Source organism: Pinus tabuliformis, chromosome 4_2 (assembly GCF_031772625.1).
Source record: "Pinus tabuliformis cultivar Carrire ecotype Pingquan chromosome 4_2, CPIR1, whole genome shotgun sequence".
Classification (NCBI taxonomy): Eukaryota; Viridiplantae; Streptophyta; class Pinopsida; order Pinales; family Pinaceae; genus Pinus; species Pinus tabuliformis.
In genome coordinates this window covers 604277552-604305069 of record NC_142304.1, presented here as the reverse complement: position 1 = coordinate 604305069, position 27518 = coordinate 604277552, and the positions used below count along the sequence as shown (strand labels likewise).

Here is a 27518-nt window from a genome sequence, read left to right as displayed (position 1 = left end):
TTATGGAATCACACATAGCTTTCCTCCATTGGAAATGGGTAGGGAAAATTCTATCATAGTTATCCTAAAACATATAAAAAATCAAGCTACTTATGCCCACATCTATGTTTATAGACTTCAACCAAGGGTTTTCATGCTGAAATTAATTTGATGGCTCCAAATTATGTTTGGGCCCAAAATCTCGACTATGAGAATATCTCATTTAGGTGTAGAGCATGCTATGAAACCGGACATGTAATTAAAAAATTGCCCCAAACGTTCTCAGAATAGAAAAGACAAGAAAAAACCATGAAGACCCAAATGGTGGGAATATGCACAAGATAATCACTATACAGTGGTTAAAGAAGAAGAGCTTTTAACGAGAAAGAACCAAGAAACAAGAAGGAAGTAAATTCACTCAAAGAAACTATAGTGGTGTCAATAAAATCTAAGCTGGGAAAATTACTTGTCAATGTGGATCTTCAGTGAAAGAAACCGTGGTGGTGGCAATATAATCTAAGCTGGAAAAATTACTTGTCAATGTGGATCCTCCACTCGCCAGTCAGGGTTCCATGCAACATTCGTGGAAACACAACAAATCCTCTTGGAAAATGGATTCCCTCATAAAACCACAAAGAATCTTGTTGAAAAGTAAACTTTTTGTGCAGATCAAGTGGATCAACAAGATTTCAAGAAAAATATTGTGGAGTTGCAAAAAATACGAATTAGATTCAAGATAGGAAGCATGGAAAAAAAATCCTAAAAAACTTGGAGGAAAAAGTTTACAATGAAAAATGAAATATAAGTGTGTCTATATTTCCGAGTTTTTTTTGAAAATATTTAATTAGAAAGAAAGTGAAACTTTTGTGTCACAGGTATCTCAAAACGGCAAGAGCTAACGGGCATATTATAGGGCATTAAATGCCCTGCTACATGCGCCCCCGTTAGCTCTTTAACACACGCGCGTATCTTTTATTTATCTATCACCGCGTGCACGCGTGTTAAAGAGCTAATAAAACGCATATAGCCGGACATTTAATGCCATATAGTATGCCCGTTAGCTCTTGCCATCTCAAAACCCCCGCCCCAGCCCCGCAAAAAAAAATTAAAATATATAAATATGCTTACAAAAAAGAAAAAAGGAGACTACACATTATAAGAATATCTTTAATTTTAATATCTTATCACAATACAGTAATTAATCTCTAATAGTACAGTAACTAATCTCCCAACATTCAGTAGCTGCACGTCAATTACCGTAATAATAATGTCGAGACTCGAGACGGCGATTGGAATTTGGAATGTCGGGCCAGCGATGAGGATTGAAACATGCTTTTATGCCTGAAATGTTTAAGATAAAGTAAATCATTACTATATAGCTGCACGTCTATAACCGTAATAATAATGTCGAGAGTCGAGACGGCCATTGGAATGGCGGACCAGCGATAAGGATTGAAACATGTTTTTATGCCTGAAATGTTTGATGATCAAGTAAATCATTACTATATTTCAACTGCCTGCGAATATTTTTCTGTAATTCTAATCTGGACAGAATACATCGTCCACCAGCACGTGAGTAGCAGGAGGAGATGTATCTACTTATTTAGGTGAGCGAGACGCGGGAGCGGAGTGCAGACAGCTGCGAGCGGCCCGGAAAGAGATAGTGATTGCTGAAAGGGATGGAAATGCAAATGGAGAAGGCAAGGTCAAGATTCAAGAAAGTCTGTGTGTTCTGCGGAAGCAGTCCGGGGAAGAAAAGCAGCTATCAAAATGCGGCCGTAGAGATGGGGAAGGAGCTGGTAAATCGTCTTGTTTGGCCTTTAATTCTTAGGATTTCTTGCTTTTCCATTATTATTAATATTTTTATTTTGTCGTTTGGTTACTTGAATGGAATTGCCCTCTGAGCTATTTTCCGTTAAATCCTTCTGTTCCATTTTTAATTCCGTCTTTTCTTGTTTAAATGGCGATGTAATGTGTGTTTTTCCCTTTAATTCTCTGCCGAGAGTACCGTGTGTCATTGAAGATTTGATTCTTGCGCGATTCTCCGTTAAATCCCTTTGCTTTACTTTTTTATTCTATCGTTTTTCGTTTAAATGGCGATGTATTGTATGTTTTTGTCTTTAATTCTATGTGGAGAGTACTGTTTGTCAGTGAAAATGTGCTTCTTTAGTCTAGTTTTGGAGGCAGCCATTACACTCTGCTCCTGCTTCGGTAGGTATTATTTGTTTTTGACAACGTACTTGCTGGACCTTTTACTTTGGATTGACTGTCCAAAAACTGGTGCACATGTGTGAAGTCCGGGATCACAGCTGGTATTACGGAAGTCAATAATAGCCTTTCTTGTTTGCTGAAGGAAGTACCGTGGAATAAGCTCGACGCTATGCACACTATGTATTGATGTTCCTCTTCTTGGCTAGTTTCAAAGCACTTTGATTAAACGAGTTCTTCTCCTGTAGGTTTAATCGTTTAATTTCTAGCATGCAGCTTAAAGTTTACTTCACAAAGCTTGGATGTAATCAAGCTGCTACATCGCATTCATCAGTTTTGAAGCTATTTTAGTTGTTTTTCTTATCTTATTTCAAGATCTAACTCCCTTGAAATCTTTATGATTTTGAACCGTCTCAAACTACTTGGTCAGTCAAAAATCTTTAGCAATAATGCAATTTTCTGAAGCTATAACGTTAGCACAGACAATTTTGCTAGTTCACTCTCTTCTCACCATATATAATTACGGATTTCATAGAATTTTGTGAACTTCGTCTCTCTTCATTTCCTCTATTGCTTTAGATTTTTCCCAATCGTTTCCTTTTACAGAGATAGTTAGGATCTTTGATCTTGCATGAAGTGTATTAAAATTTGCCTGTATTTAGGCATATGTTTTGCAATATATTGACAATTTTTATCCTCAAACCCATAGTTCAAGGAGCATGTACTATGTTTATGAGTCTTTTAACTGTTTTCCGTGCAGACCTTTAGCAAAAATCAGGGCATAATTATTCATTATTCAGCTAAAGGTTTATCATGCTGACTTCTACCAAAATCAGACCATATTTATTCATTTTCGTTTGCTTCCTCAGGTTTCAAAAGGCATTGATTTGGTTTACGGCGGAGGCAGCATAGGACTCATGGGCGTCGTTGCACAAGCCGTTCATGAAGGCGGTCGCCATGTAATCGGGTATAGAAACTTATATCCTGAATTCGTTTCCAAAGAAAAAAAAATCTTCCCATTACTGAAGAATTTAAGAAACATGAATTTCAAGCAAAATATCAAACTCGTTTAAATTATCATATATATTCTGTTTGCTTTGCTAATTCTAACTTTCCTGTTTTTAGGGTCATTCCCAGGGCGCTCATGCCTGGAGAGGTAAACCAGACGGGCAAAACTCAACTTTGACTCGGCTGTTATTCAATTAAAAAATATACAAATAAGTCATTTTGACGCACGCAGAACTAGGCTGTCTCTTCCATCAAAATTCTTGGGCAGTAATTGCGTTGTTTCAAAGGCCATTTTATGCACGCACGAAGTTTCAAAGATTTACCTGATAAGTTGCATCTTTTTACTGCAGATCACTGGTGAAACTGTAGGCGAAGTGAAAGCCGTTGCTGACATGCACCAAAGGAAGGCTGAAATGGCCCGGCAATCCGACGCTTTCATTGCCTTACCAGGTAGAGCAAAAAAATATGAAGAAGTTAAGACAAAAAAATTACTATACGAAAATGAAATCCAGAGAGCTTCAATCAAGAATGTAAAAATTTGTTCTGTCAGGTGGCTATGGAACTTTGGAAGAATTACTAGAAATGATAACATGGTCTCAGCTTGGGATACACGACAAGCCGGTAACTCTTTCATCCGTACCAATATTACAAACATCGAAATGAACACTTTTAAGGCCCGCCGGATTAGTTTTGATTTGGTTACATCTTTAAAATGCAATAATTAGTTATTAACAAAAAAAAGTCGCCTTTAGGTTGGCGTGCTGAATGTAGACGGTTACTACAATTCACTGTTATCATTCATTGACAAAGCAGTGGACGAAGGATTCATTAATCCCACGGCTCGCCATATAATTGTCTCAGCGCCAACGGCCAGAGATTTAGTGAAGAAATTAGAGGTAGGGATTGAATGTCACAGTAATTTCTGCCTCAGTTTGTTCCATGTTTATAAGCATAATGTGTTAAGTCAGATTCACGTGAACATTAATTAAGATCACTGTTCCACTATTTGCTTCAGGATTATGTCCCAAGGCATGATGCGGTGGCTTCCAAGTTGAGCTGGGAGATGGAGCAGTTGGGCTACTCTTCCAAGTAAGGTTTTGCTCACTAGATCCGAGAAGCCATTGAATTTGACATTAAGATTATATGCATACATGAACAGGTAGAGTGTGGAAGCTGAAATGATTCAAATGGCGAGGAAAGAGTGGGACATTGGTTTTCTCCCTTTCAAGAAATTGTTTTCAATGGGAAACTAAATGTATTATTGATGCAAAACTGTGCTTTAATTTAAGTCAGTCGAAATTTTCTTTAGTGAAATAGATTATTTATGGCCCTTATTATAATGTTGAAGTATTAATGTTAAGGGAAAATTGTTTAGATGTTTCATTTTTGACTTCCAATGCTGAAGTATTGATGTTAAAGGAAGACTGTTTCACTGTTTCATTTTTGACGTCCACGTGACAAACTAAAGCTTATCCTTCAGATTCCAAAATAAGTTAGAAAATATCACCCCTGGTCCCCTCGCAAAGAGCCGCTTACGAGGACCTACAGGAACTCCTTCACCAAAGATCTACATATATTTTCAGTATCACTAAAACCACGAAATGTAATTGAATCCGTCAGTTTCTTGAATCCATACTCGTCAAGCCTCCAAAAGAGCTTGAACTGCCAAATAACCCTACAAAAACATCTCGTGCATTCCTGGGATTAAATGTTAATATATTAGTCCGCCATCAGCTCCACTAGAAAATGATGATGAACCACCAGCACAAGGGAGGAACCTGTCCAAGATACGTGGTCCACTCTACTAGAATTTAAAACTCTGAAACACTTTGTTGAGGGATTGGCGTATAACTCTTCCTTTCATTCATGAAGATAGAATCCATTTTCAGATTTTCTCCTTTTTCCTTGAAACACTTTGGTGAGGGATTGGGTTATAACTTTTCTTTTCATTCATTAAGATAGAATTCATTTTCAGATTGGTTAAAAACAGAGGCACAACAGAGGAATTTTTTTTATTATATTACAAAAATCATACTGATACAGCATATATTATATATTATGGTATTTGTAAAAGTCAACCAATTCCAAATATAGAGTTTACCTTAAGACTTATTTAAAGTACACCTCATTCTACCCTCACTTGTAAGATTTAAAGTACACCTCATTCTACCCTCACTTGTAAGTCTTGACTTAGTTTTTTCTTTTTCCACATCTTCGAGTTTACCTTGCTACTAGTTTAAATTGCACCTCATTTTGACTATCAAAAATGAACTTTGCAAAATCAACAATATTGACAATTCGGATGACTCATTTAAAGTAAGCTATCAAAAATGAACTTTGCAAGATCAACAATATGGACAACTCGGCTCGTGGGGCTTCCACGATAAAAGTTGTCAAGTGATGAACCATCCTATAAATCAATCACTATCTGTCATATATTTAGCAATCCATCAGTTGTTAGGCAAATGGTCTAAATACTTAATGTGTTCAAAAGTTGATCTAACAACTTGACCTGCTTCGCACACATGGATCTCATTCTGTAACCTGTAACTATTGTTCAGAAATTTCCTACCCAAAAACAACAAACCATAACAATATAAACACAATCATATTAATAATAGTTACAGAAATTTCCTACCCAAAAACAACAAACCATAACAATATAAACACAATCATATTAATATTTTGAAGAGTTTCAACCAAAAACCATTAATTTAAATTATGAAATACCGTTCCATAGTTGATTTTGCACCTTTTAATTTTCAAACAAAAAATATGACGCTCTTTTAATTTTCAAACAAAAAAAACATTGCTTAATAAACACCAAATAAATCTAGGATATTAAACGCTATAAGCAGTTTTGGATGCCTCTCGCAACGAACGAAATTTGAACAGTAGCAGACTCGTCCATATAATAAAATGACTCAAATGCCCACCGGGAGCAAGCTTCAGCAAATTCAATCTATCAACGCACGCGTTGGAAAATTACAAGGAGAATCTATGATGTGGCGCCGGTTTTCCAAGAAGCAACGAGGTGAAGTATTGTTGAAATCGTAATTTCAACGCTGCTTACGTACGCAGCCCAAAACCACCAGCATGAAAACCACAAAACCGGCCAGAGCTCATCGCACCGCCTTCCCACGAAAAGCTGTTTCCGTATGTTTTGCTCCGATGCGTTTTGGTGCTGGCACATGGCTCTCGCTTGACGTAGGCAACTCTGACATATCGGGAGCTATCGCTCACTCATGTGAGGGCTTCCGATATCTTTCTCCACCGTAGGATCAGCTCCCGTGTTCTCCGTCGTTGATCAATTGAACCTGCATACGACCAACATCAAATCAAGGTTTGCGTGGAAGCGAAACAAGTTTGGGTTGACCGCACATTTTGTTATTAAGGCAATTAATAAAAATGTCATAGTGGTAGGTAAAATTCTTAAGTTTTTTTTTGTTGTTTCTTACGGCACGTAAAAACTTATTGTCTTAGCTTTGGGAGTCGTTGTTTTAAAAAAAACACATGTTTTGTTTTGGGTTCATATGATACATAACCGTGAAACAAAAACATAGTTTTGTTGCAGCGAAAAAGGGGTTGACTTCCATGAAAGCTGTTGTGATGCACAGCAGTGCATAATGCATAAATGAAAAACGTGGGAGCCCATATAAAATATGTATGTATGTTTTTTTTACTGTTTGTGAAGTAAAGTGGTGGAGCGCAAGTTTTTTTAAGTTGACCTTTGTTTTATTTGCAAGATGAAAAATGCACAGCAGTGCGGGGAGTATGTAATTTGTTTTACAGCAGTATGAGATAAATTTTATTTTACAGCAGTGAATGAAGATTTTACACAGCAGTGTAAAAATCATTTTGTAAAAGAGGCAGAGTATTTGTTTTTAGTAAATCCCTCTCAGTAAAAGAGGATGTATCAGTTTTTAAATGAATAGAATGTTTTAATGGTGGTGAAATACTCTGTTTCTCAGTGAATTTTTTTTGTCTTCCTGTGCACAAAAGATCTGGAATAATAGAAACAGAGCATTGCCTCTGTTGTGTTTTATATTGTTTGTTTTTGGTGTTTTGCATCAAAAATACCCAACAGTGGTATCAGAGCAGGCTCAGGCTCTTTAAAGAAGTTAAAGAAGCTGAAGGGAGAAGGTTGTTGCTGCAACAAAACCTCTCAGGCAGTTAGAAGACTCAGACAGCTCAGGATTCAGGTATTCTTCAAAAGCATTTCTTTTGTTATTGCTGAAGACAGTTAGTTGTTTTAAAAAATACACAGTCAAGGAATGGCTAGCACAAGCATGGGTATGTTCAACACCCAGCTCCCACAGTTTAATGGGAAGAACTATGACTACTGGTCAATAACCATGAGAGTTTTATTTGCCTCTCAAGATTTATGGGAAATAGTTGAATCTGGGTTTGAAGAAGTAGCAGATGAAAATGAGTTCAATGCACTAACTCAGGGAGAGAGAGATCCGCTGAAGAGCAATAGGAAGAAGGATGCAAAGGCCATTTTATTGTTGCATCTAGCAGTAGACCAGAGTATATTTCCAAGGATAGCAGCAGCTAAAACATCACACAATGCATGAGAAACCCTTAACACAACCTATCAAGGCATGGAGAGAGTGAAGATAGCAAAATTGCAAATGCTGAGAAAGGATTTTGAAAACTTGAACATGAAGGAGTCAGAGAACATTGAATCATTCTTCACTCATGTGATTGGTGTAATTACACAAATGAGAACTCATGGAGAAACCATTGAAGATAGAAGGATTGTGGAGAAAATATTGAGGGTCTTACCCTCAAGGTTTGATGCCATAGTCACCACCATTGAAGAGACAAAGGATCTCTCAAACTATTCAGTTGATGAGCTACATGCATCACTGATAACTCATGAGCAGAGGTTGAGTAGGAATGAAAACTCATCCCTTGAGCAAGCCTTCAAGACCCAGATGTCCTTTGGAAGAGGAAGAGGTCAAGGCAGAGGAAACAAAAGAGGAAGAGGCAGAAGCCAAAACAGAGGTGGAAGGAACAGCGCATCAAATGCACAAGGAAGAGGCAGCAATCCAAATCAGAACCAAGGTCAAGGCAGCAGCCAACAAAGAGATCAGTATCAGGCTCAAGGACAAAGGTATGATAAATCTAATGTTCAATGCTATTATTGCAAAAAGTATGGACATTATGCTAGTGATTGTAGAAAGAAACAACATGATAAGAACAACAGACAAAATGCAAATGTTACAAGAGAAAACAACAGTCAAGAAAATGTTTTGTTAGCTTGTAACATCGCTGAAACACATAGTGAGGACATTTGGTTTTTAGACTCAGGTTGCAGCAACCATATGACAGGGAATATAGCCCTCTTTTCAGCCTTAAATCAGAATTTGAAATCAGAGGTCACACTAGGAACTGATTGTAAAGTGTCTGTTATGGGAAAAGGGGAGATAAAAATATTTACAAAACAAGGAGAAAGAAAAACCATAGCAGATGTATACTATGTCCCCGGAATGAGATGTAACCTATTGAGTGTTGGACAACTTATCCAAAAGGGTTACAATGTTTACTTTGTAAATGATGTGTGCACCATCATGGACATACCACCCAGCAAAAGATGCATTGCTGAAGTGAAGATGACAAGGAACAGGATGTTCCCTCTCCGGATCAGGGCAGATTTGAAAAACAAAAATGAGATTGCAGCAATCACCCAAGAGGCTTTCCAAAGCGTGCCAAAGGATGAAAATTGGTTGTGGCACTTGAGATTTGGTCATCTCAATTTTGGAGGTCTAAATTTGTTGAGTAGGAAAGGAATGGTAAAGGGATTACCATTGATAGAGAAACCGGACAGCCTATGTGAAGGCTGCATTTTGGGAAAACAACACAGAGAAAGTTTTCCATCAGGGAAGAGCATAAGGGCAAAGGCACCCTTAGAGATCATCCACTCAGATTTATGTGGACCGATGCAAACTCCATCATTAGCAGGCAGCCAATATTTCTTGACATTCATTGATGATTTTACAAGAAAGACTTGGATATATTTCCTCAAGAACAAAAGTGAAGTCTTTGAGAAATTCCAAAACTTCAAAGCACTTGTGGAAAACCAAAGCGGGCTGCACATAAAAGTATTGAGAACTGATAGAGGAGGTGAGTATATCTCCAATGAATTCCTTAAGTTTTGTAGAGAAAATGGAATACATAAACAGTTCACAACTCGGTACACTCCGCAGCAAAATGGAGTTGCTGAAAGGAAAAACAGAACCATCATGGAGATGGCAAGGAGCATGTTGAAGGCAAAGCATTTGCCAAATGAGTATTGGGCTGAAGCTGTACATTGTGCAGTTTATATATTGAACAGGTGTCCTACAAAAGCAGTCTTGAACAAAGTGCCAGAAGAGGCATGGAGTGGGAGAAAGCAAGGAGTCACCCACATGAGAGTTTTTGGGTGTGTGGCCTATGCACACATACCAGATCAGCTAAGGAGGAAGTTGGACAGCAAAGGGGAGAAATGCATCTTCATTGGATACAGTGATGAATCCAAAGCCTACAGGCTGTACATTCCATCTACCAAGAAGTTCTTTGTCAGCAGGGATGTTCAATTCATTGAAGAGGAATCTTGGGATGGAAGCATAGAGAAAACAATGAATGTCAAAAACTGTTTGTCTCATGATGAAGATGATGAGGAGGTGGCTGAAATGCATCCCCAAACAGCAGCGCCAACACAAGGACAGCAAGGAACACCATTGAGGATCAATGAGAGTGCTTCTCCAAGCACACCACAAGGAGGAAATTCAAGTGCATTTTCAAGCACTTGCACACCAAGTGAACGAGGTAAGAAGTTTAGAAATCTAAGTGACATTTATGATGAAGGAATGAATTCCTTGTTTGCATTGTATTGTCATGTTGATGATCCTATTCATTTCGAGGAAGCAATCAAAGATAAGAAATGGATAGAAGCTATGGATGAGGAAATGAATGCCATAGAGAGAAACAAAACATGGGATTTGATTGAGCTACCAAAAGGCAAAGAAGTCATTGGTGTGAAATGGGTTTACAAGACCAAGAGCAATGCTGAAGGCAAGATAGAAAGGCACAAGGCAAGGCTGGTTGTCAAGGGGTACAAGCAGCAGTATGGGAGAGATTATGAGGAGACTTTCGCACCGGTTGCAAGGATGGAAACCGTGAGAGCAGTGCTGTCCATAGCAGCACAAAACAAATGGAAAGTCTACCAAATGGATGTGAAATCAGCATTCCTAAATGGAGTGTTAATGGAAGAGGTCTATGTGGAACAGCCTCTCGGATATGAGAAGAAAGGTGAAGAGCACAAAGTGTGCAAATTGAAGAAAGCTCTTTATGGGCTGAAGCAAGCGCCAAGAGCATGGTACAGCAGGATAGATTCATATCTATTGGATAATGAATTTGACAAATGTAAAGGAGAACCCACAGTCTACATTAAGGAAAAGGATGGTAAAATTTTAATTGTTGTCTTGTATGTTGATGATGTGATTTTCACAGGTAATGATGATCAGCTCATTGAGAATTTTAAATCAATCATGAAGGATGAATTTGAAATGACTGACATGGGATTGTTGAGATACTTCTTAGGCATAGAAGTAGATCAAAATGAAAAAGGAATTTTTATATCTCAAGCAAGGTATGTAAATCAAGTACTGAGCAGATTTAACATGCAAGAATGCAAGGCAGCAATCACTCCCACAGTGATGGGATTAAAACTCAGCAGAGAGGACAGCAACAAGGATTTTGATCCTAGCTTGTACAAAAGTATTGTGGGCAGCCTTATGTATTTAACAGCAACTAGGCCTGATTTAATGTATGCTGTTAGTTTAATTTCCAGGTTCATGGAGAGGCCGAAGGAGGCACATTGGCAGGCAGCAAAGAGAATTTTGAGGTATGTCAAAGGCACCAAAATGTTTGGAATTTTATATCATGCCTTAGAAAATTCAGATTTGGTTGGCTACACAGATAACGATTGGGCTGGAAGTGTAGATGATCGGAAGAGCACTTCCGGTTATGTGTTTCATATGGGTTCAGGAGCCATTTCATGGGCTTCTAAGAAGCAGTCCATTGTAGCATTGTCTACAGCAGAGGCTGAATATGTGGCAGCTACAGCAGCAGCATGTCAAGCAGTGTGGATGAGAAGAATGTTGAGAAGCTTAGGCCAAGAGCAGGCAAAAGCGACAGTGATCTTTGGTGACAATAGCTCAGCTATTGCATTGTCAAAGAATTCAGTGTTTCATAAGAGAACGAAACACATTGATACAAGGTTTCACTACATCAGAGAATTAGTGAACAATGGAGAAATTGTCGTCGAACATTGCAGGACCCAGGAACAGGTTGCAGACATCTTGACAAAGCCACTGGTTCAGAAGAGCTTTGAATTTTTGAGGAAGTGTCTCGGTATGACCGAATGCCCAGCTGTTGAAATTAAAGGGGAGTGTTGAAATCGTAATTTCAACGCTGCTTACGTACGCAGCCCAAAACCACCAGCGTGAAAACCACAAAACTGGCCAGAGCTCATCGCACCGCCTTCCCACGAAAAGCTGTTTCTGTATGTTTTGCTCCGATGCGTTTTGGTGCTGGCACGTGGCTCTCGCCTGACGTAGGCAACTCTGACATATCGGGAGCTATCGCCTACTCATGTGAGGGCTTCCGATATCTTTCTCCACCGTAGGATCAGCTCCTGTGTTCTCCGTCGTTGATCAATTGAACCTGCATACGACCAACATCAAATCAAGGTTTGCGTGGAAGTGAAACAAGTTTGGGTTGACCGCACATTTTGTTATTAAGGCAATTAATAAAAATGTCATAGTGGTAGGTAAAATTCTTAAGTTTTTTTTTGTTGTTTCTTACGGCGCGTAAAAACTTATTGTCTTAGCTTTGGGAGTCGTTGTTTTAAAAAAAACACATGTTTTGTTTTGGGTTCATATGATACATAACCGTGAAACAAAAACATAGTTTTGTTGCAGCGAAAAAGGGGTTGACTTCCATGAAAGCTGTTGTGATGCACAGCAGTGCATAATGCATAAATGAAAAACGTGGGAGCCCATATAAAATATGTATGTATGTTTTTTTTACTGTTTGTGAAGTAAAGTGAAATACCGCAAATGGTGGAGCGCAAGTTTTTTTAAGTTGACCTTTGTTTTATTTGCAAGATGAAAAATGCACAGCAGTGCGGGGAGTATGTAATTTGTTTTACAGCAGTATGAGATAAATTTTATTTTACAGCAGTGAATGAAGATTTTACACAGCAGTGTAAAAATCATTTTGTAAAAGAGGCAGAGTATTTGTTTTTGGTAAATCCCTCTCAGTAAAAGAGGATGTATCAGTTTTTAAATGAATAGAATGTTTTAATGGTGGTGAAATACTCTGTTTCTCAGTGAATTTTTTTTGTCTTCCTGTGCACAAAAGATCTGGAGTAATAGAAACAGAGCATTGCCTCTGTTGTGTTTTATATTGTTTGTTTTTGGTATTTTGCATCAAAAATACCCAACAAGTATCACAATGCAAGCGTAGAACGCCATGAAAGCCACCAGCCAAAAGCTTGAGCTGCGAAGTCATTGAGGGTGTGCGTGTTTGAGACCTTTTCTGGGCCACATTACATTTCCGTTTACGGAACTTATCATTTCTGTGGGTATTGAAATTAAAGACACTTTGCTGTGATTAGCCATCGATATTTAAAAATGTGTTAAAATAAGATAATTAATCTGGTATGAGAAGTTAGCTAAACATAGAGAATCAGTGAATTAAGTGATTGAGTGATTGAGTGTTTGAGTGTTAGTCAAGTAATAGACCTGTGGTTGCATGTGCATGTATGTCAAGGCAAGTAGTAAGTCAAAAAGGATAAATACCCTTCACTAATTCATTGTAAGCATCATATTTTGTGTGATCAATAGAAAAGTAGCAACTCGTATTTTGTATGAATTCATGTTTTGTTTAGTATCAAAGCGAAGTTACAGAGAGTGAAGAAAAATAAATTTGCAGTAATTCATGTGAAAGGAAAAATCTATTTCACCTCTCGTGATTTGAGCATTAACGCACCTTATAGTGGCATACAAGGAGCTATAACGCGCTCGCGCTCAAGCTCAACAGAGCCCCGTTAACAGTAAAAAACTTGCACCGTTTTGCATGCCCGCGGGTTCCATTGGGATTTGTCTCATTAAACATGCACGCGGGAGTTCTTTTGCGTAAAGGGCGTTAATCGCAAGCCATCCTCACGACAAACGCGTTAGAGATTCGCAGTCAAACTTTCTGAAGATTCGAAGAGTTCGCAGTCAAACGTTACAAAGATTCATATACATGGAAGTCTTTGAAGTTTTTTTATTTTTTTAAAGAGTGCGGTGTGTTTTTTTTAATTAAAAGATTTTATAAAGGATTTGGAGCCACTTAAATTAGTTTTTAATTCTTTGGTGATTATATAAAGGTTGGAGTGATTAATTCGTTTTGTTCTTATATATAAAGATTTTTTAAAAGATTTTTTTTATATATAAAAATAATATCAAGAGTTTTGACCCTTTTGAAAAAGGTTTTTTTTTAAAATAAAAATTTAGGGATTCTATTGAAGGGTATTTTTTGAAAAAAGTTTTACAAAAAGTAATTTAGGGTTTTTTCAAAAAGGTATTTTTTTAGAGAAAGATGGTTTTCTCAAATTTCCAGCTCCAGTTCCCACCATTTACAGGGAAAGATTATGGTGTGTCGGCCCTTAAGATGGCAACCACGTTGCAAGCACATGATGTTTGGGATTATGTTAAGTTTTGGTTTTTAGAACCTAAGAACGAAGAAGAAGAACAAGCTCTCAGTGATATAAAGAGGGAACAATGAAAGAAAGACAAGAAGAAGAATGCACATTTGTTGTAGCGTATTCAGCAGGGAGTGGACCGAGCAGTGTTCCAGAAGATTATGATTACATCTTCAGCAAAAGTAGCATGGGATACTTTGGCGACAAACTATAAAGGTATGGCCAAAGTTAATATTGTTAAGTTGCAGAATACTAGGAGAGATTTTGAAAGTCTACAGATGAAGGAGATAGAGGACATCGATTCTTTCATGAATCGGGTCATAACTGTCGTAAATCAGTTAAAGATTTATGGTGAAGATATAAATGATCAAAGAGTGGTTGAGAAGGTCCTCCGATCTTTGTCTACTAAATTTGATGTTGTGGTAGTAGCCATAGAAGAAGCCAAGGATTTGGCATCATTGACAGTTGATGAGCTGATGGGATCACTTCTATCACATGAGGTAAGGATAGACAAAAATAAGGATTCCACTTTAGAGACCGCTTTCAAAAGTCATGTTTCTATTTCAAGAGTCAAAGGTCGATGCAGAAGTAGAATGAGAGGTAGACGACGAAATAGAAGATATGGTGGTCAGAGAGATGACTGAGAAGAGCATGAACATGCAAGTGGAAGCAACTACAAAAGCTTCAACAATAATCAAAGAGTTGACAAATCAAAGGTGAGATGTTATTATTACAATAAATTTGGTCATTATGCTCGTGATTGTAGGAAGAAAATAACAAATCAAGGGAACCAGAGGACTAATGTCACTACAAAGAGTACTAACTCCATGTTCCTAGCTTGCCATACCATGCATGAACCTTTTGCTAGTGTGTGGTTGTTAGACAGTGGTTGCAGTAACCACATGATAGGCAACAAGGATTTGGTTGTAAATTTCGATCAATCTGTGAAAACAGAGGTAAAGTTGGGGATTGACAAGACTGTGGAAGTAGATGGCAAAGGAGTGGTCAACATTCTGAACAAGCAGGAGGAGCCAAAGACAATCTCAAAGGTATATTATGTTCCTAGTCTCAAACATAATTTTTTAAGTGTTGGTCAATTGACACAGAAAGGATACAGAGTTATCTTTCAAGGTCAAGAATGTGTTATATATGACAAACCCCCAAGCAAGCAACTGATAGCAAAGGTGCATATGATGAGGAACAAACTCTTTCCTTTAATTTTTGTTGAGATTTTCTGTTTTAGATGAAATAGGCAAAAATCCCAGTGTGTGACAACAATAGAAATCTGTTGTTGGATTAGCTTCAGGTTGTTGGGAGAGAATTAATGCATCCTAAATTTGATGTGAGAGGTAGTTAGATTCTCCTTGCTATAAAATAGGTATCCATACGGATAGTTTGGTGTGGTGAGAGTTTTTGAGGATTTGTTTAATTATGTAATCTCCTGTTTTGATTAATAAAAGATCGACGATGCCTATGTTTGGTGGACGTAGCCTAGAATGGTTGGTTGAACCACGTTAAACCCTGTGTCTATTTTGTGATGTATATTTGCTGTTGTTTGTCTTTGGTTTTTTAGCTGTTTGCTCCAACAATTGGTATCAGAGCATGTTGGAGGGGCGTATTAGATTGATTGATGCCCCGAGAAGCTGTATACCTGCGTGTGAATGCATGAGGGTGCTGGCGGTGCTTGAACATTAAGCGCACTGCTGTTGGTGCTGTTGGTGCTGGCGGTGCATTGATTAAGCGCACTGCTGTGGGATTACATATTATTATCTCCTTGATTGCGCTGGCTATATATATAAATACCCACGTGACACATATATATAAAAAATCCTGCTGCAGAAGCATAAAACGGTGGAATACTTTGTTGCCACAACGTGAAGTAAAACCCAGCGTATTGTAAGTAAGATTGTTATGTCATTTTTGGGATTTGTTATAAAACATTGCTGCGTGGGAGATTCGCTGTCATCGGCGCGTTGATACAACATTGATACAGCGTTGATATGGCGTTGATACAGCAGTGACACGGTGTGGGGATTCAATGATGGCTAGAGGTCGTTCTAGAGAAAGACGCTCTGGTAAGTGCAGCGATTCGCGTTCTAGAGCCTTAAATTCTTTAAACCTATCAAAGACTTCATATTTCTTCTTAAGGAAATATATCCATGTATTCCTTGAGAAGTCATCTATAAATGATACATAGTACATAGACTTACCCAGTGATGGAACCTTCACAGGTCCAAACACATCACTATGCACAAGCTCTAATATATGTTTCGCCCTCTTACCACCAGAGGGGAAACTCACCCGATTCTGCTTCCCGTATACACAATTTTCACAGAAATCAAAATCTAGAGAGCTATTACTCATACCTTCTACCATACCTTTACCATGAAGTATTCAAAGACCCTTCTCTCCAATATGTCAAAGCCTTTGATGCCACATCATGGTCTTTTCTCTAGAGACCACTACATTTTCTGCTCCACTTTCAGGAACCATGGAACTATTGCACCCATCAACAACAGTGCTACCTTGCAGCTTGTATAGAGTTCCAACACGAACTCCCCACATTAATACCAGTGCTCCCCGAACCATCTTGCAGGTATCCTTCTCAAACACTATTTTTACACCTGCATCATCCAGCTTACTAATAGAAATTAGATTTTTGGCTAATGTAGGAATATGTAGAACACTCAGAAGTGTTCTAACTCTTCCACCTTGCAGCTTCAACTTTACTTTTCCACGACCAATGATTCTAGTCTTCTTGTCATTCCTCAAGAAGACATCACCATCAAAAATGAACTTTGCAAAATCAACAATATTGACAATTCGGATGACTCATTTAAAGTAAGCTATCAAAAATGAACTTTGCAAGATCAACAATATGGACAACTCGGCTCGTGGGGCTTCCACGATAAAAGTTGTCAAGTGATGAACCATCCTATAAATCAATCACTATCTGTCATATATTTAGCAATCCATCAGTTGTTAGGCAAATGGTCTAAATACTTAATGTGTTCAAAAGTTGATCTAACAACTTGACCTGCTTCGCACACATGGATCTCATTCTGTAACCTGTAACTATTGTTCAGAAATTTCCTACCCAAAAACAACAAACCATAACAATATAAACACAATCATATTAATAATAGTTACAGAAATTTCCTACCCAAAAACAACAAACCATAACAATATAAACACAATCATATTAATATTTTGAAGAGTTTCAACCAAAAACCATTAATTTAAATTATGAAATACCGTTCCATAGTTGATTTTGCACCTTTTAATTTTCAAACAAAAAATATGACGCTCTTTTAATTTTCAAACAAAAAAAACATTGCTTAATAAACACCAAATAAATCTAGGATATTAAACGCTATAAGCAGTTTTGGATGCCTCTCGCAACGAACGAAATTTGAACAGTAGCAGACTCGTCCATATAATAAAATGACTCAAATGCCCACCGGGAGCAAGCTTCAGCAAATTCAATCTATCAACGCACGCGTTGGAAAATTACAAGGAGAATCTATGATGTGGCGCCGGTTTTCCAAGAAGCAACGAGGTGAAGTATTGTTGAAATCGTAATTTCAACGCTGCTTACGTACGCAGCCCAAAACCACCAGCATGAAAACCACAAAACCGGCCAGAGCTCATCGCACCGCCTTCCCACGAAAAGCTGTTTCCGTATGTTTTGCTCCGATGCGTTTTGGTGCTGGCACGTGGCTCTCGCCTGACGTAGGCAACTCTGACATATCGGGAGCTATCGCTCACTCATGTGAGGGCTTCCGATATCTTTCTCCACCGTAGGATCAGCTCCCGTGTTCTCCGTCGTTGATCAATTGAACCTGCATACGACCAACATCAAATCAAGGTTTGCGTGGAAGCGAAACAAGTTTGGGTTGACCGCACATTTTGTTATTAAGGCAATTAATAAAAATGTCATAGTGGTAGGTAGAATTCTTAAGTTTTTTTTGTTGTTTCTTACGGCACGTAAAAACTTATTGTCTTTGCTTTGGGAGTCGTTGTTTTAAAAAAAACACATGTTTTGTTTTGGGTTCATATAATATATAACCGTGAAACAAAAACATAGTTTTGATGCAGCGAAAAAGGGGTTGACTTCCATGAAAGCTATTGTGATGCACAGCAGTGCATAATGCATAAATGAAAAACGTGGGAGCCCATATAAAATATGTATGTATGTTTTTTTTACTGTTTGTGAAGTAAAGTGAAATACCGCAAATGGTGGAGCGCAAGTTTTTTTAAGTTGACCTTTGTTTTATTTGCAAGATGAAAAATGCACAGCAGTGCGGGGAGTATGTAATTTGTTTTATAGCAGTATGAGGTAAATTTTATTTTACAGCAGTGAATGAAGATTTTACACAGCAGTGTAAAAATCATTTTGTAAAAGAGGCAGAGTATTTGTTTTTAGTAAATCCCTCTCAGTAAAAGAGGATGTATCAGTTTTTAAATGAATAGAATGTTTTAATGGTGGTGAAATACTCTGTTTCTCAGTGAATTTTTTTTGTCTTCCTGTGCACAAAAGATCTGGAATAATAGAAACAGAGCATTGCCTCTGTTGTGTTTTATATTGTTTGTTTTTGGTGTTTTGCATCAAAAATACCCAACAGTGGTATCAGAGCAGGCTCAGGCTCTTTAAAGAAGTTAAAGAAGCTGAAGGGAGAAGGTTGTTGCTGCAACAAAACCTCTCAGGCAGTTAGAAGACTCAGACAGCTCAGGATTCAGGTATTCTTCAAAAGCATTTCTTTTGTTATTGCTGAAGACAGTTAGTTGTTTTAAAAAATACACAGTCAAGGAATGGCTAGCACAAGCATGGGTATGTTCAACACCCAGCTCCCACAGTTTAATGGGAAGAACTATGACTACTGGTCAATAACCATGAGAGTTTTATTTGCCTCTCAAGATTTATGGGAAATAGTTGAATCTGGGTTTGAAGAAGTAGCAGATGAAAATGAGTTCAATGCAGTAACTCAGGGAGAGAGAGATCCGCTGAAGAGCAATAGGAAGAAGGATGCAAAGGCCATTTTATTGTTGCATCTAGCAGTAGACCAGAGTATATTTCCAAGGATAGCAGCAGCTAAAACATCACACAATGCATGAGAAACCCTTAACACAACCTATCAAGGCATGGAGAGAGTGAAGATAGCAAAATTGCAAATGCTGAGAAAGGATTTTGAAAACTTGAACATGAAGGAGTCAGACAACATTGAATCATTCTTCACTCATGTGATTGGTGTAATTACACAAATGAGAACTCATGGAGAAACCATTGAAGATAGAAGGATTGTGGAGAAAATATTGAGGGTCTTACCCTCAAGGTTTGATGCCATAGTCACCACCATTGAAGAGACAAAGGATCTCTCAAACTATTCAGTTGATGAGCTACATGCATCACTGATAACTCATGAGCAGAGGTTGAGTAGGAATGAAAACTCATCCCTTGAGCAAGCCTTCAAGACCCAGATGTCCTTTGGAAGAGGAAGAGGTCAAGGCAGAGGAAACAAAAGAGGAAGAGGCAGAAGCCAAAACAGAGGTGGAAGGAACAGCGCATCAAATGCACAAGGAAGAGGCAGCAATCCAAATCAGAACCAAGGTCAAGGCAGCAACCAACAAAGAGATCAGTATCAGGCTCAAGGACAAAGGTATGATAAATCTAATGTTCAATGCTATTATTGCAAAAAGTATGGACATTATGCTAGTGATTGTAGAAAGAAACAACATGATAAGAACAACAGACAAAATGCAAATGTTACAAGAGAAAACAACAGTCAAGAAAATGTTTTGTTAGCTTGTAACATCGCTGAAACACATAGTGAGGACATTTGGTTTTTAGACTCAGGTTGCAGCAACCATATGACAGGGAATATAGCCCTCTTTTCAGCCTTAAATCAGAATTTGAAATCAGAGGTCACACTAGGAACTGATTGTAAAGTGTCTGTTATGGGAAAAGGGGAGATAAAAATATTTACAAAACAAGGAGAAAGGAAAACCATAGCAGATGTATACTATGTCCCCGGAATGAGATGTAACCTATTGAGTGTTGGACAACTTATCCAAAAGGGTTACAATGTTTACTTTGTAAATGATGTGTGCACCATCATGGACATACCACCCAGCAAAAGATGCATTGCTGAAGTGAAGATGACAAGGAACAGGATGTTCCCTCTCCGGATCAGGGCAGATTTGAAAAACAAAAATGAGATTGCAGCAATCACCCAAGAGGCTTTCCAAAGCGTGCCAAAGGATAAAAATTGGTTGTGGCACTTGAGATTTGGTCATCTCAATTTTGGAGGTCTAAATTTGTTGAGTAGGAAAGGAATGGTAAAGGGATTACCATTGATAGAGAAACCGGACAGCCTATGTGAAGGCTGCATTTTGGGAAAACAACACAGAGAAAGTTTTCCATCAGGGAAGAGCATAAGGGCAAAGGCACCCTTAGAGATCATCCACTCAGATTTATGTGGACCGATGCAAACTCCATCATTAGCAGGCAGCCAATATTTCTTGACATTCATTGATGATTTTACAAGAAAGACTTGGATATATTTCCTCAAGAACAAAAGTGAAGTCTTTGAGAAATTCCAAAACTTCAAAGCACTTGTGGAAAACCAAAGCGGGCTGCACATAAAAGTATTGAGAACTGATAGAGGAGGTGAGTATATCTCCAATGAATTCCTTAAGTTTTGTAGAGAAAATGGAATACATAAACAGTTCACAACTCGGTACACTCCGCAGCAAAATGGAGTTGCTGAAAGGAAAAACAGAACCATCATGGAGATGGCAAGGAGCATGTTGAAGGCAAAGCATTTGCCAAATGAGTATTGGGCTGAAGCTGTACATTGTGCAGTTTATATATTGAACAGGTGTCCTACAAAAGCAGTCTTGAACAAAGTGCCAGAAGAGGCATGGAGTGGGAGAAAGCAAGGAGTCACCCACATGAGAGTTTTTGGGTGTGTGGCCTATGCACACATACCAGATCAGCTAAGGAGGAAGTTGGACAGCAAAGGGGAGAAATGCATCTTCATTGGATACAGTGATGAATCCAAAGCCTACAGGCTGTACATTCCATCTACCAAGAAGTTCTTTGTCAGCAGGGATGTTCAATTCATTGAAGAGGAATCTTGGGATGGAAGCATAGAGAAAACAATGAATGTCAAAAACTGTTTGTCTCATGATGAAGATGATGAGGAGGTGGCTGAAATGCATCCCCAAACAGCAGCGCCAACACAAGGACAGCAAGGAACACCATTGAGGATCAATGAGAGTGCTTCTCCAAGCACACCACAAGGAGGAAATTCAAGTGCATTTTCAAGCACTTGCACACCAAGTGAACGAGGTAAGAAGTTTAGAAATCTAAGTGACATTTATGATGAAGGAATGAATTCCTTGTTTGCATTGTATTGTCATGTTGATGATCCTATTCATTTCGAGGAAGCAATCAAAGATAAGAAATGGATAGAAGCTATGGATGAGGAAATGAATGCCATAGAGAGAAACAAAACATGGGATTTGATTGAGCTACCAAAAGGCAAAGAAGTCATTGGTGTGAAATGGGTTTACAAGACCAAGAGCAATGCTGAAGGCAAGATAGAAAGGCACAAGGCAAGGCTGGTTGTCAAGGGGTACAAGCAGCAGTATGGGAGAGATTATGAGGAGACTTTCGCACCGGTTGCAAGGATGGAAACCGTGAGAGCAGTGCTGTCCATAGCAGCACAAAACAAATGGAAAGTCTACCAAATGGATGTGAAATCAGCATTCCTAAATGGAGTGTTAATGGAAGAGGTCTATGTGGAACAGCCTCTCGGATATGAGAAGAAAGGTGAAGAGCACAAAGTGTGCAAATTGAAGAAAGCTCTTTATGGGCTGAAGCAAGCGCCAAGAGCATGGTACAGCAGGATAGATTCATATCTATTGGATAATGAATTTGACAAATGTGAAGGAGAACCCACAGTCTACATTAAGGAAAAGGATGGTAAAATTTTAATTGTTGTCTTGTATGTTGATGATGTGATTTTCACAGGTAATGATGATCAGCTCATTGAGAATTTTAAATCAATCATGAAGGATGAATTTGAAATGACTGACATGGGATTGTTGAGATACTTCTTAGGCATAGAAGTAGATCAAAATGAAAAAGGAATTTTTATATCTCAAGCAAGGTATGTAAATCAAGTACTGAGCAGATTTAACATGCAAGAATGCAAGGCAGCAATCACTCCCACAGTGATGGGATTAAAACTCAGCAGAGAGGACAGCAACAAGGATTTTGATCCTAGCTTGTACAAAAGTATTGTGGGCAGCCTTATGTATTTAACAGCAACTAGGCCTGATTTAATGTATGCTGTTAGTTTAATTTCCAGGTTCATGGAGAGGCCGAAGGAGGCACATTGGCAGGCAGCAAAGAGAATTTTGAGGTATGTCAAAGGCACCAAAATGTTTGGAATTTTATATCATGCCTCAGAAAATTCAGATTTGGTTGGCTACACAGATAACGATTGGGCTGGAAGTGTAGATGATCGGAAGAGCACTTCCGGTTATGTGTTTCATATGGGTTCAGGAGCCATTTCATGGGCTTCTAAGAAGCAGTCCATTGTAGCATTGTCTACAGCAGAGGCTGAATATGTGGCAGCTACAGCAGCAGCATGTCAAGCAGTGTGGATGAGAAGAATGTTGAGAAGCTTAGGCCAAGAGCAGGCAAAAGCGACAGTGATCTTTGGTGACAATAGCTCAGCTATTGCATTGTCAAAGAATTCAGTGTTTCATAAGAGAACGAAACACATTGATACAAGGTTTCACTACATCAGAGAATTAGTGAACAATGGAGAAATTGTCGTCGAACATTGCAGGACCCAGGAACAGGTTGCAGACATCTTGACAAAGCCACTGGTTCAGAAGAGCTTTGAATTTTTGAGGAAGTGTCTCGGTATGACCGAATGCCCAGCTGTTGAAATTAAAGGGGAGTGTTGAAATCGTAATTTCAACGCTGCTTACGTACGCAGCCCAAAACCACCAGCATGAAAACCACAAAACTGGCCAGAGCTCATCGCACCGCCTTCCCACGAAAAGCTGTTTCTGTATGTTTTGCTCCGATGCGTTTTGGTGCTGGCACGTGGCTCTCGCCTGACGTAGGCAACTCTGACATATCGGGAGCTATCGCCTACTCATGTGAGGGCTTCCGATATCTTTCTCCACCGTAGGATCAGCTCCTGTGTTCTCCGTCGTTGATCAATTGAACCTGCATACGACCAACATCAAATCAAGGTTTGCGTGGAAGTGAAACAAGTTTGGGTTGACCGCACATTTTGTTATTAAGGCAATTAATAAAAATGTCATAGTGGTAGGTAAAATTCTTAAGTTTTTTTTTGTTGTTTCTTACGGCGCGTAAAAACTTATTGTCTTAGCTTTGGGAGTCGTTGTTTTAAAAAAAACACATGTTTTGTTTTGGGTTCATATGATACATAACCGTGAAACAAAAACATAGTTTTGTTGCAGCGAAAAAGGGGTTGACTTCCATGAAAGCTGTTGTGATGCACAGCAGTGCATAATGCATAAATGAAAAACGTGGGAGCCCATATAAAATATGTATGTATGTTTTTTTTACTGTTTGTGAAGTAAAGTGAAATACCGCAAATGGTGGAGCGCAAGTTTTTTTAAGTTGACCTTTGTTTTATTTGCAAGATGAAAAATGCACAGCAGTGCGGGGAGTATGTAATTTGTTTTACAGCAGTATGAGATAAATTTTATTTTACAGCAGTGAATGAAGATTTTACACAGCAGTGTAAAAATCATTTTGTAAAAGAGGCAGAGTATTTGTTTTTGGTAAATCCCTCTCAGTAAAAGAGGATGTATCAGTTTTTAAATGAATAGAATGTTTTAATGGTGGTGAAATACTCTGTTTCTCAGTGAATTTTTTTTGTCTTCCTGTGCACAAAAGATCTGGAGTAATAGAAACAGAGCATTGCCTCTGTTGTGTTTTATATTGTTTGTTTTTGGTATTTTGCATCAAAAATACCCAACAAGTATCACAATGCAAGCGTAGAACGCCATGAAAGCCACCAGCCAAAAGCTTGAGCTGCGAAGTCATTGAGGGTGTGCGTGTTTGAGACCTTTTCTGGGCCACATTACATTTCCGTTTACGGAACTTATCATTTCTGTGGGTATTGAAATTAAAGACACTTTGCTGTGATTAGCCATCGATATTTAAAAATGTGTTAAAATAAGATAATTAATCTGGTATGAGAAGTTAGCTAAACATAGAGAATCAGTGAATTAAGTGATTGAGTGATTCAGTGTTTGAGTGTTAGTCAAGTAATAGACCTGTGGTTGCATGTGCATGTATGTCAAGGCAAGTAGTAAGTCAAAAAGGATAAATACCCTTCACTAATTCATTGTAAGCATCATATTTTGTGTGATCAATAGAAAAGTAGCAACTCGTATTTTGTATGAATTCATGTTTTGTTTAGTATCAAAGCGAAGTTACAGAGAGTGAAGAAAAATAAATTTGCAGTAATTCATGTGAAAGGAAAAATCTATTTCACCTCTCGTGATTTGAGCATTAACGCACCTTATAGTGGCATACAAGGAGCTATAACGCGCTCGCGCTCAAGCTCAACAGAGCCCCGTTAACAGTCAAAAACTTGCACCGTTTTGCATGCCCGCGGGTTCCATTGGGATTTGTCTCATTAAACATGCACGCGGGAGTTCTTTTGCGTAAAGGGCGTTAATCGCAAGCCATCCTCACGAGAAACGCGTTAGAGATTCGCAGTCAAACTTTCTGAAGATTCGAAGAGTTCGCAGTCAAACGTTACAAAGATTCATATACGTGGAAGTCTTTGAAGTTTTTTTATTTTTTTAAAGAGTGCGGTGTGTTTTTTTTAATTAAAAGATTTTATAAAGGATTTGGAGCCACTTAAATTAGTTTTTAATTCTTTGGTGATTATATAAAGGTTGGAGTGATTAATTCGTTTTGTTTTTATATATAAAGATTTTTTAAAAGATTTATTTTATGTATAAAAATAATATCAAGAGTTTTGACCCTTTTGAAAAAGGTTTTTTTTTAAAATAAAAATTTAGGGATTCTATTGAAGGGTATTTTTTGAAAAAAGTTTTACAAAAAGTAATTTAGGGTTTTTTCAAAAAGGTATTTTTTTAGAGAAAGATGGTTTTCTCAAATTTCCAGCTCCAGTTCCCACCATTTACAGGGAAAGATTATGATGTGTGGGCCCTTAAGATGGCAACCACGTTGCAAGCACATGATGTTTGGGATTATGTTAAGTTTTGGTTTTTAGAACCTAAGAATGAAGAAGAAGAACAAGCTCTCAGTGATATAGAGAGGGAACAATGAAAGAAAGACAAGAAGAAGAATGCACATTTGTTGCAGCGTATTCAGCAGGGAGTGGACCGAGCAGTGTTCCAGAAGATTATGATTACATCTTCAGCAAAAGTAGCATGGGATACTTTGGCGACAAACTATAAAGGTATGGCCAAAGTCAATATTGTTAAGTTGCAGAATACTAGGAGAGATTTTGAAAGTCTACAGATGAAGGAGATAGAGGACATCGATTCTTTCATGAATCGGGTCATAACTGTAGTAAATCAGTTAAAGATTTATGGTGAAGATATAAATGATCAAAGAGTGGTTGAGAAGGTCCTCCGATCTTTGTCTACCAAATTTGATGTTGTGGTAGTAGCCATAGAAGAAGCCAAGGATTTGGCATCATTGACAGTTGATGAGCTGATGGGATCACTTCTATCACATGAGGTAAGGATAGACAAAAATAAGGATTCCACTTTAGAGACCGCTTTCAAAAGTCATGTTTCTATTTCAAGAGACAAAGGTCGATGCAGAAGTAGAATGAGAGGTAGAGGACGAAATAGAAGATATGGTGGTCAGAGAGATGACTGAGAAGAGCATGAACATGCAAGTGGAAGCAACTACAAAAGCTTCAACAATAATCAAAGAGTTGACAAATCAAAGGTGAGATGTTATTATTACAATAAATTTGGTCATTATGCTCGTGATTGTAGGAAGAAAATAACTAATCAAGGGAACCAGAGAGCTAATGTCACTACAAAGAGTACTAACTCCATGTTCCTAGCTTGCCATACCATGCATGAACCTTTTGCTAGTGTGTGGTTGTTAGACAGTGGTTGCAGTAACCACATGATAGGCAACAAGGATTTGGTTGCAAATTTCGATCAATCTGTGAAAACAGAGGTAAAGTTGGGGATTGACAAGACTGTGGAAGTAGATGGCAAAGGAGTGGTCAACATTCTGACCAAGCAGGAGGAGCCAAAGACAATCTCAAAGGTATATTATGTTCCTAGTCTCAAACATAATTTTTTAAGTGTTGGTCAATTGACACAGAAAGGATACAGAGTTATCTTTCAAGGTCAAGAATGTGTTATATATGACAAACCCCCAAGCAAGCAACTGATAGCAAAGGTGCATATGATGAGGAACAAACTCTTTCCTTTAATTTTTGTTGAGATTTTCTGTTTTAGATGAAATAGGCAAAAATCCCAGTGTGTGACAACAATAGAAATCTGTTGTTGGATTAGCTTCAGGTTGTTGGGAGAGAATTAATGCATCCTAAATTTGATGTGAGAGGTAGTTAGATTCTCCTTGCTATAAAATAGGTATCCATACGGATAGTTTGGTGTGGTGAGAGTTTCTGAGGATTTGTTTAATTATGTAATCTCCTGTTTTGATTAATAAAAGATCGACGATGCCTATGTTTGGTGGACGTAGCCTAGAATGGTTGGTTGAACCACGTTAAACCCTGTGTCTATTTTGTGATGTATATTTGCTGTTGTTTGTCTTTGGTTTTTTAGCTGTTTGCTCCAACAATTGGTATCAGAGCATGTTGGAGGGGCGTATTAGATTGATTGATGCCCCGAGAAGCTGTATACCTGCGTGTGAATGCATGAGGGTGCTGGCGGTGCTTGAACATTAAGCGCACTGCTGTTGGTGCTGTTGGTGCTGGCGGTGCATTGATTAAGCGCACTGCTGTGGGATTACATATTATTATCTCCTTGATTGCGCTGGCTATATATATAAATACCCACGTGACACATATATATAAAAAATCCTGCTGCAGAAGCATAAAACGGTGGAATACTTTGTTGCCACAACGTGAAGTAAAACCCAGCGTATTGTAAGTAAGATTGTTATGTCATTTTTGGGATTTGTTATAAAACATTGCTGCGTGGGAGATTCGCTGTCATCGGCGCGTTGATACAACATTGATACAGCGTTGATATGGCGTTGATACAGCAGTGACACGGTGTGGGGATTCAATGATGGCTAGAGGTCGTTCTAGAGAAAGACGCTCTGGTAAGTGCAGCGATTCGCGTTCTAGAGCCTTAAATTCTTTAAACCTATCAAAGACTTCACATTTCTTCTTAAGGAAATATATCCATGTATTCCTTGAGAAGTCATCTATAAATGATACATAGTACATAGACTTACCCAGTGATGGAACCTTCACAGGTCCAAACACATCACTGTGCACAAGCTCTAATATATGTTTCGCCCTCTTACCACCAGAGGGGAAACTCACCCGATTCT

General features: G+C 38.3%; 1 protein-coding gene across 1 annotated transcript; it reads left to right on the top strand.

The window, feature by feature from the left end:
- The first annotated feature begins 1475 nt into the window (after positions 1–1475).
- LOC149170735 (cytokinin riboside 5'-monophosphate phosphoribohydrolase LOG3-like) lies at positions 1476–4288 on the top strand. Its single transcript, XM_089427344.1, has 7 exons — positions 1476–1778; positions 3057–3154; positions 3313–3343; positions 3546–3645; positions 3746–3816; positions 3948–4091; positions 4211–4288. The coding sequence occupies exons 1-7, from the start codon at positions 1659–1661 to the stop codon at positions 4286–4288; spliced, it is 642 nt and encodes a 213-aa protein (XP_089283470.1). The 5' UTR covers positions 1476–1658.
- Positions 4289–27518: the final 23230 nt, after the last annotated feature.

What these genes read in the sequence shown, in the direction of transcription:
- LOC149170735 (XM_089427344.1), top strand. Translation starts at nt 1,659, where the DNA reads ATGGAAATGCAAATGGAGAAGGCAAGGTCAAGATTCAAGAAAGTCTGT. An exon ending in GGCGGTCGCCATGTAATCGG is followed by an intron (nt 3,155 to 3,312) that starts GTATAGAAACTT and finishes TCCTGTTTTTAG; the next exon opens with GGTCATTCCCAGGGCGCTCA. An exon ending in ATTTAGTGAAGAAATTAGAG is followed by an intron (nt 4,092 to 4,210) that starts GTAGGGATTGAA and finishes TATTTGCTTCAG; the next exon opens with GATTATGTCCCAAGGCATGA.